The sequence below is a fragment of the Apis laboriosa genome, unplaced genomic scaffold, assembly GCF_014066325.1.
Source record: "Apis laboriosa isolate Shangri-la unplaced genomic scaffold, ASM1406632v1 scaffold62_cov152, whole genome shotgun sequence".
NCBI lineage: Eukaryota > Metazoa > Arthropoda > Insecta > Hymenoptera > Apidae > Apis > Apis laboriosa.
In genome coordinates this window covers 283,333-292,480 of record NW_025223954.1, presented here as the reverse complement: position 1 = coordinate 292,480, position 9,148 = coordinate 283,333, and the positions used below count along the sequence as shown (strand labels likewise).

General features: G+C 28.6%; 3 protein-coding genes across 4 annotated transcripts; all 3 read right to left on the bottom strand.

Annotated features, from left to right (window-relative positions):
* Window positions 1-255: 255 nt before the first annotated feature.
* LOC122718370 (sodium-coupled monocarboxylate transporter 2-like) lies at window positions 256-3,964 on the bottom strand. Of its 2 annotated transcripts, none has more exons than XM_043943341.1 (9): window positions 3,765-3,964; window positions 3,329-3,554; window positions 2,838-3,183; window positions 1,851-2,005; window positions 1,614-1,754; window positions 1,439-1,547; window positions 1,124-1,345; window positions 538-1,040; window positions 256-448 (listed from the first exon to the last, which is right to left on the bottom strand). In XM_043943341.1, the coding sequence occupies exons 2-9, from the start codon at window positions 3,544-3,546 to the stop codon at window positions 355-357; spliced, it is 1,788 nt and encodes a 595-aa protein (XP_043799276.1). In that variant the 5' UTR covers window positions 3,547-3,554; window positions 3,765-3,964; the 3' UTR covers window positions 256-354. The 2 variants fall into 2 exon arrangements, with proteins under 2 accessions (XP_043799276.1, XP_043799275.1); XM_043943340.1 differs by having other exon boundaries at window positions 3,329-3,547.
* Window positions 3,965-4,303: 339 nt separating this feature from the next.
* On the bottom strand, window positions 4,304-6,530 carry LOC122718369 (KICSTOR complex protein ITFG2-like). The gene is made up of 6 exons (XM_043943339.1): window positions 6,384-6,530; window positions 6,070-6,286; window positions 5,682-5,998; window positions 4,915-5,618; window positions 4,622-4,856; window positions 4,304-4,548 (listed from the first exon to the last, which is right to left on the bottom strand). Exons 1-6 carry the CDS (start codon window positions 6,528-6,530, stop codon window positions 4,369-4,371), a joined length of 1,800 nt encoding a protein of 599 aa, XP_043799274.1. The 3' UTR covers window positions 4,304-4,368.
* A 17-nt stretch (window positions 6,531-6,547) lies between these two features.
* On the bottom strand, window positions 6,548-7,517 carry LOC122718371 (mitochondrial inner membrane protease subunit 2). Its single transcript, XM_043943342.1, has 3 exons — window positions 7,355-7,517; window positions 6,810-7,131; window positions 6,548-6,745 (listed from the first exon to the last, which is right to left on the bottom strand). Exons 2-3 carry the CDS (start codon window positions 7,113-7,115, stop codon window positions 6,548-6,550), a joined length of 504 nt encoding a protein of 167 aa, XP_043799277.1. The 5' UTR covers window positions 7,116-7,131; window positions 7,355-7,517.
* Window positions 7,518-9,148: the final 1,631 nt, after the last annotated feature.

The following is a 9,148-nucleotide window of genomic DNA, read 5'->3' as shown; positions in this document are numbered from 1 at the left end:
TCGACGAATGACTGGACAAAAAACACCCTTCCCATTTCCATTCGTCCTAATCCGATAGACATCGTTCCTCCAGATGTTTAGACGAGTTGTTTGTATTGAGATGCGTGGGACAGATATATAATCTAGTCAATTTGACACCCTCATCGAGGGCCTAATGGGTGCTTTCAACCCAGGGCGAACCAGTTATGTAGAGCTTTCTCGGTTGCCAAATGGTTGCCCGGGATTATACTTCGATCCTTATCATTCGGGAATTCATTTGTCTTTAACCGTAAATAGTTTTATTAAAAAACGAATACAATTTTGCTATGAATACACATTGTCATAGGGAAGAAATGAAAAAAAAAAGAAATATCATCAAGAGTTGAGCTTCTCTTTCTCTGGATTTGTTATCAACGCGGTTGGAATCGAATGCATCGGTACCTCGGTATATTTTTTCGGTGGTAAAAATCTAAAACAAAAATTAACACGCGTATCTGTAAATATATTATAATTTCATGATTTTTTTTTTTTTTACGCAAATTTAAATTAGAGGTATACCTTTGAACAATAGGTGGAAAATGATTTCTATCGATCTCTCGTAGATCAGGAGTCCCAAATATGAAACTGACCGCTGTTCCAACAACCATTGATATCAAAAAACCAAGCAAAGTGTAATACATGAACGATATCGTGTATAGAATGAATGGTTTGTCTTCGACAATCGGCAAGGAATCATTATACGTCTTTGTTTGATTAAATACATTCTTTGCGTTTATGCAATCCTCGGTCGAAGTAGGAAGGGGTGGATAATAGAATCGTTTCTGAGCCATATTCACTTGAGCACCGATGATGATCCAGATCATAAACAATATGGAAGTTAATCCACCTGCGATAGCTCCTTTCGACGTAGCCCATGGTACTGTCATTCCTAAAGTGAAAATGCCCAGCATTGAGCCAGCCGTGATACCATGAAGGGTCAGAGAAACTCGAAAAATATCGCCCAAACGATCTACGAGAAATACTAGCGCCGCACAAATCAATCCTACGATAACTACAATAACCTGAAAATCGTAATCGTAATATTGTTTGTCATTAATATTCCTCTAAATAAACAAACAATTTTATCTATTATTTTATGATATACCTTCATAATATTCGCCGCTCTATGCTCTTTTTCACTATTATTTGGTAACCATGGATCGATGAAATCCTCATAAATTGTACCAGCCACTGTGTTCAGAGAGGCGCTCATCGTCGAAAGACCAGCGCTGACAAGACCGGCCAGGAAAAGGCCAGGAAGACCTGGAATATTCGCAGCAACGTCCAATACGTAATAGGGAAGTAATTGATCGCTCCTGGAAATTACCTGAAAACCAATTAATCCGTTGATTTATTTATCCTGGAATAAGGAATATAATTATATTTCTAACAGATAAGAAAAGGAAGAAAAAATACATACTTTGGTACTAATGGGATCGCACTTGTAATATCTGGCGTACATTATAAGTCCGGTAAAGACGGATATCCATTTGATGACAACCATGCATAGACACGTAAGCGCTATTGCCCTACAACAAATGGAAAATATAGATTCTCTCATACATTCTCTTATTCTTTAAAAAAATGATACTCACTTGTGCGCTTCTTTCAAATTAGGCACAGAGAGGAATCTCTGCAAGGACACTTGACTGATACCAAGTCCGTGTAACCACGTCATCACCATTCCAATCGACATCCCCCAAAAAGAATTTCTAACGAATGGACTGGGATCCATGCTGCAACGTGTGAATGTAATATATGTAATACGTGAACAGAGGGTGAAAAACAATTTACCTTGAAATTAAATTAAAACGTTCATGTCATTTTCATACTTCCAAAATTGTATTCTGCTACCATCTTCCGATATTTTCCAAATCTCCGATATACCGCCCACATTTATGATACCCAAAACGAAAACGGCGCACAGACTTCCCAACGTTACGATCATTTGAACGGTGTCCGCCCATACAACAGCTTTCAAACCTCCCTGAATATGATGAAAAAGAATGGCGAAAATATTTCAAAAAATATACGACTTGACACGAGTCGATCAATGGAAATTAACGTGTCGCGTGAAATGCAAATCGTATATCTTACGTTTTGTCTTTTAATTTAATCGTATAATTTAATCTACAATTATTTTATCTAATTTACATAATATAATTCTACGCGGAATGATTATAGTTTTTGTTCACATCTATCTTTATTAATTTTTAAGTATTTGTAAACATTTGACGAATACTGATGCGACAAAAAGATGACTTCTCTAATGCCGCCTTAAATCTTAATTATATTTCATTCGTATTTTCTTTATGATAAATTTGCCAACTTGAGCGTTGTATATATAATGTAATTTATATGATTATCAGATTTTCGAATCGTTCTCTTTCAAATGAAAAATAATTTTGAGATTTTTTTCTTTTTGATTTTTTATCTGAAAGAACAAGTTGAATATATCACAGGAATATGATATTTAAAATTCTCTAAATTTAATAATTAAAGTAGTATCGATTCTCGATGTCATCTAAAGATTCTTAACACATTGCGGATCAATAGTTTTATTATTAATTTTATCCAATAGCCAGACATGTTTCCGATAATAATAAAAATCTCAGAATTTTCGTAATTTGTCCGCAATATGTAAATACATTAGATATTTAAGCGAATTATTTTCTTGTAAATTTGACTTGTAAAAAAAAAAATTTTTATTTGTATATATTTTTCTGCTTGAACGATTCGAAATAAATCTTTTCGATACGAATTATCTATTTCAAAATTAACTTATTTATAAAAAAGAGATAATTGAAAAAATAACTTACAATAGTTGTATAAAATATGCACACGATGCAGATTATCGGAGTAATCAGATAGAGATCGATCGCTGTTGCTTGAGAAAATGCTAAAGATGGTACATATACGATTAAAGGGACATAAATAACCGTAGAAAGTGAATAAAGAAATGAGGCAAACGTCCTCACAGGTCTTGTAAATCTCAGCTCTAAGTATTCAAACGTGCTGGTCAGTTGTAATTGATAAAATACTGGCAAATATATAATTGAAATAAGAACACACGTTATGAATGATGTGAAAACGCAGGCAGCATACTGTGTACCATATTGATATACTTCGACAGGTATAGCGAGCAAAGAAACTGCCGATATGTGACTAAAAAAAAATTAAAGAAACCAATTTATAATATCAATTTTATTATTTTTCATTTAATCGAATAAAATGATATTATTTTATCGATAAATTTAATTAGCAATTTATATTTGGTTTTTATGAAAAATATTTTTTCACAATAATTTACCTAGCAATTAAACTCATGCCAACAGGAAAACAGGACATTGTTTTTCCTCCGAGCAAATATTCGGTAGTATTATCTTGTTTTTTGCCGAAACAGCCAAAATAAATCCCTATAAGTACACTGATCCCTAAAAGACCACCGAACAATGTGTAATCGGTCCATCCAAATGTAAGGTGTTTCAATTCGTGTCCAAGCAATGATCTTGTTTCGTTTTCTGCCATTCTAAAATCCATGAAATTAAATTTGAAAATGAAATCACACTAAACACTACAAGAATATTTTACTTCGTCACTCTCTTACTAGGCAACTTATTCTATCGTTGATTCGCTATTGTAATTAACAAAAAAAACTCCGATTTCAATCTATTTTATTTACAATATGCGATAATATTCGATATGGTACAATAAATAGATCGATCAAATATATTTGTAACACTCACGTTTTGATTTTCTATTTTTCTTATTTGTTATCGAAAAGTAAATTTATCAACACATGAACCGATATATTTGAATCGAAATATAGCTATTAATTATAGAAATTTTTATTAAATCCCGATTAATGGACCATCTATGAATATCAAATTTTGCAATTTGATAAAAGCTCGGAAAAATACTTGACGAGAGCTATATTCCTACTAATAATGATAACGTTCTAACTGATGCTATATTTTAGCCGATTTTACACAGACACCAGTTTTAATTTATGATAGGTAGATAACATTCCATCTTTCGCAATGTTCTGTAAATAATTAGGTATCCTTAAACCATTTTCTGTAGACTGAACCTTGAGTTATTCGGTAACCGATATCTTCCTCATCTTATTTACTAAAAATTTATAAGAATTTTTGTCACTCATATATGCATTTCATGCTAAGAAATGACGAAGCGGATTGTTTAAAATAATTAAATCCTGTCGATACGGACTAATAACATATTAATAACATATTAATATATCATGTAGAAAAAACAAAAAAAGGAATATAAGAATTTGCATATATATTTTTCTTTATATAATTCTTTATATAATTTACAGCATCAAATCTTTTAAGATATACCGTATAATAACCATTCTGTTAACTCTCGCATTTTTTGTTGTTTCTCCATATCACTACAGTTTCCTAGAAGATTGTCTAAAATTTCCTTTTCTTCGAAATCAAGCTTCTCTATGGGATTTAAAGGCTTAGTAACCATACTTGGAAGTGTAACGTCATAATAAAGAAATATCTGCAAATATTAATATTTGTAATTTTATATTGATTATTTTGTATATTAAAACTATTTACAATAATAACATTACCTTATTATTAAAACTGTTATATACAAGGCAAGGTGTCGGAAATCCGGGAGTAACATTATAATTACCAGTACAAAATGCTCTAATTGGTTCTTCAAATTGAAAACGTACACTATTACGTTGTTGATCTAAAATATAAGTTTGTCCATCCCATCCGCAAGCTACTATCTCATCAGAACCATCGCCAGTTACATCTAATCGACATAAAGAGAATATCTGATGATCTACTTGCATCGACCTAAAAAAGATCGTGTAATCTATACTTAGTTATTAAATTAGCGATTTTATAATCTTACCATAAAATGACTTCATCCTTAACCAACATTATTGTCCCATCTAAAGTAGCAAGAGCATAAGGTTTTCCTTGAAAAGAATTATTTTGTATATTCGCATCAATTTCGATTTTATTCTTTCCTTTTAAATCTTCTTTATTATAATTATTGCTATTATCTCGGCATGAAAAATGCTTATATGTAGGTAATAAAGAATCTTTTTCCGTCTTAATATCGTAATCACCAAGAATTACGTTGCCTCCCAAAACATTACCGTCAACTTGATCCCGATTAGAAAGATCAGAAGTTCCAGAAATTTTTATCATTTTTGAATTGTCTATCGTTGAATTTTTTCTATGCCCTTCCATAGTACTTTTTCTTGTTTCTAATTGTGAATTATTTTTCTTAGATTCTAACGAGACAGATTTTAAATTTTTACTATGTTGAATTTCATTTAAAACATTCGATTTACATGATTCTTTGAATTCGTAACTTGACACCTTATTCTCTACTATACATTCCAAATCTCCGATGATTTCTGTCGAAATATTTTGATTGCGCATTCTTGATATTCCCAATGTTTGATAATCTACACAGCTTGCTTCTGTTTCATTACTTTTATGATCAGTTTCATCTTCTAAATGACAATCTTCCGGATTACATTTAATTCGCATGAACGTTCCACCAGGTTGAGCAACTAATAAAGTTGGTGTTCCATCCGCCATATGCTAAATAAAAATTAAAAATTATATTATTATTACAAATTAAAATTTATCTTTTATTTATTATACCTGTAATGTGACAGTTCCTATTTGATTTGCACATTCCCATTTGTTCAATCCAACTAATTTTCCTCTTCCTAATTCTAAATTACTTGACCATCTATAAGATCTCACTACACGATCAGTCAAAGCAAGTATCATCTCATTTGCACCATCTTTATCAACATCTGCTATTAAAATCATCTTTGTGTTGGTTGGAATTCTTTGTACATGCACACATTCCATTTTACCAGACAATTCATTTAATTCGTTGTTACCATCTATTTGATCTAAACTTGAGGAACTTGTCATATTAACACTTGTTATAACATCCACATTTGCATGATCTATAATTTTTATTCAATAATAAACTTCAATAAACTTAATTTTAAATACGATACAATAAAAATGAACTTACTATGTTTCATGTTATCTTGATCAATTATTTCCTTATTTAATTGAGTAGAACTTATATTAACAATATTAGGATTAACAGATCTTGGACTATAAAAAATATGTGCCCAACCATCTCCACATATTACAACTAATGCATTTCGTCCATAATTAAAGATATCTCCTATTGCTACACTAGTAATAAGACCTAATCCAGGTATTTTTTGCCATAATTCTGAGCCCTATAATATAATAATAAAAATAATAATAAAAATATTTAAAATACACATTTCAATAATTTTTGATATTGAAGAATTGTTAGAGAATAAAAAAATTCACTTTAAAAATATAAAGTTCTCCTTCTGCAGTACCAACAACTAATTCATTATCACCATCATTATCAACATCTCCTATTGTTAATCCATGTCTACACACAGTACCAGGTAAATCCCATTGCAATCTTTTAACAAAACTAACAGCTCTCATTTTTTCTATAAGAAATTTTATCTTGGTATTCTTGGTGAATTTAATGGAAAATTGTGATTTGACATAGAAGGATAAAGATATTGCCAACGGCTAGGTGGCCAGACTATGGAAGTAGCTTTTGCTGTTATTAATCCAAGAGAAACAGGTCCAAAAGTATTAGAATCCATAGATCGTCCAATATGATCTCCCTCTACCCAACAATGACCTTCTGGTACCTAAGCAAATATAAATATATTCTCTTCATGAATTCTACAAATTTAATATAAATAATTTAAATACCTGAAAAATATCTGATTTATACCCATGTGTGCGTACTATATCTCCAGAAAGTCCCACAACACGTTTAATCAAAATTTGTTCTGGAGTTTTTGGAGATTTAACAGTTACTATTTCACCGCGTTGAATATCTTGAGTGCGAATTGCTCGACGATTCAAAAAAACATAATCTGGATTCCTCTCATCTGGATTCAAAGTTGGTTGCATAGAAACTCCTTCTACTTTAGCTATGTAACCAACTGTATCCAAAAAGGTGATCCCAATAGGAATGCCTATAAGGATACCCGCAAAAAAATGTCGCACTTTCATTTATCGCATTTATGCACTAAAATAATAATAAAATTTCAAGTTAAATATGTAAAAGTACATATTTATACGCAAGATTTTATTACGATTTTATTACGAAATTATAATTTTATAATAATATATATGAATTTATATTATAAAAGAAAATATATTTTCTTTCATTAGATTGCATTCTTAAGATTATTATTAAATTTTTAAATTCTTAAAATTTTATGTGTTATTCCTTTATAAATTGAAATAACCTTTTATAGGTTAGCCATATATAATTTAAAATAAAAGTCTGTTTGATTTTAAATTTATTAAACTATCACAGAACTTGCACTAATAAAAATATTATGATTTAAAAAATATTAAATAAATCTTATTGTTTATTAAGTTGTAGGCACAAAATACATAAAGATTACAAAGTAATTTAATTGTGATACATGATGGAAAACTGATATTGTATATATGTATATATACAATATATATATATATATATATATGCGCGCGTTATGTAGATATACGTATACGTGATATGATTCTTTATATAATTATATTACAATGTATAAGTGAAATTAATGTCGACAAAAAAAATAAATAATAAGAGAAAGACAAAGATAAATTAAAAAATTGTGGAATCAGCATCATCTTTAAAGTGTCATAAACCAAGATAGGACTAAGGAGAGCAAATAATAGAAGAAAAATAAAGAATAAGAATTGAAAATCAGCACCATCTTTTTAATATTGTTAGCCATTTCTTATTCTATTTTTATCTTTTTCCTATTTTTTACTTTTTTTACCTCATTTGTTTTATTATAGCACTCTAGAGATGCCGTTGATTTTCAATCTTTAACTTATTTCTATCTTTTTCTTATTATTTTTCTTCTTATTTATACGCATTTAAAAATTATTTTTAAAATTTATTAATTTTAACAATTTTTGTGATTGAAATGAATGTAATTTTTTGACTCAATTTTAAATTTTAAATAGTACTATATCAAAGAAATACAATATAGCATATTCAATATATCAATATATCATATCTATAAATATCATTCTGATTTTTTACGTGATTAATTCAGATTGTAGGATTTAAAATTCTATTAAATGTTAAATCTATATCTTATATCTTGTATAATACAAGCTTATAATTTGTGATATTTTGATTTGAATAAACTGATATTTTTATTAACAAATAAATATAAAATATATCCATTGCATATTAATTTAATTATATTTTAAAGCAATTTATTTTAAAAAATTTTTTTTTATTAAATTTATATTAAATAATTGCATTAAATTTTTATTTTTTTAATGAAGTATATTTTTAAAATTTTTATAACTAGGCATAATTTTAAAACTATAAAGATTAAATATTTATATGATTTTGCGTTTTCTCAATAGTAATACATATTATAAAAAATGCAGTAATTCGGCATTTTTCACGTAAAAATATTTTAAAATATATTTGATCACAATTATAACATTATCTACTCACATAAACATCATATAACAGTAGTATTAATAATGTCATCTCATTAAAAGATGAATGATTTAAATATTATTATTCATTTTTAACATTATCATGGAAGATCATGCAATTAAACTAATTTTTATTTTTACACAACACTGAGTATGATTTCAACTTGTATTTTTTTCTTTTTTTATATACATAACAAACATCTTAAAGTGTAGCAAGTAAAATGACGAATATTTATATTTAGTATGGAAATTGCACAATTAAACATAGGTATGAAAATGACATTGTTACATACTAAATAGTTTTACAAACTACATTATTAAAAAATTCTAATCTAAATATAACTCAAATACTGCACAGAGAATTGCATATAAAATTAAATAAAAAATGAACAAAAAATTTGTATAAATAAAAAAATTCAAAATGGAACTAAATAATTGGTATGTGTACAAGCATTATAGATCAGTGCTTGCCAATCATCATACTCAATAATATAGAATTAATACCAGAGTTTTATCAGTAATTATTTAGTGCCTATTGACTGTATTTGAATTCTGTGGTCATCATTATACAA

What these genes read in the sequence shown, in the direction of transcription:
- LOC122718370 (XM_043943341.1), bottom strand. Translation starts at nt 3,546, where the DNA reads ATGGCAGAAAACGAAACAAGATCATTGCTTGGACACGAATTGAAACAC. An exon ending in AGCAGAATACAATTTTGGAA is followed by an intron (nt 1,755 to 1,850) that starts GTATGAAAATGA and finishes CACACGTTGCAG; the next exon opens with CATGGATCCCAGTCCATTCG. An exon ending in GAGCGGCGAATATTATGAAG is followed by an intron (nt 1,041 to 1,123) that starts GTATATCATAAA and finishes TACGATTTTCAG; the next exon opens with GTTATTGTAGTTATCGTAGG.
- LOC122718369 (XM_043943339.1), bottom strand. Translation starts at nt 6,530, where the DNA reads ATGAGAGCTGTTAGTTTTGTTAAAAGATTGCAATGGGATTTACCTGGT. An exon ending in TCAAGATAACATGAAACATA is followed by an intron (nt 5,999 to 6,069) that starts GTAAGTTCATTT and finishes TAAAAATTATAG; the next exon opens with ATCATGCAAATGTGGATGTT. An exon ending in AAGGATGAAGTCATTTTATG is followed by an intron (nt 4,857 to 4,914) that starts GTAAGATTATAA and finishes GATCTTTTTTAG; the next exon opens with GTCGATGCAAGTAGATCATC.
- LOC122718371 (XM_043943342.1), bottom strand. Translation starts at nt 7,115, where the DNA reads ATGAAAGTGCGACATTTTTTTGCGGGTATCCTTATAGGCATTCCTATT. An exon ending in ATAAATCAGATATTTTTCAG is followed by an intron (nt 6,746 to 6,809) that starts GTATTTAAATTA and finishes ATATTTGCTTAG; the next exon opens with GTACCAGAAGGTCATTGTTG.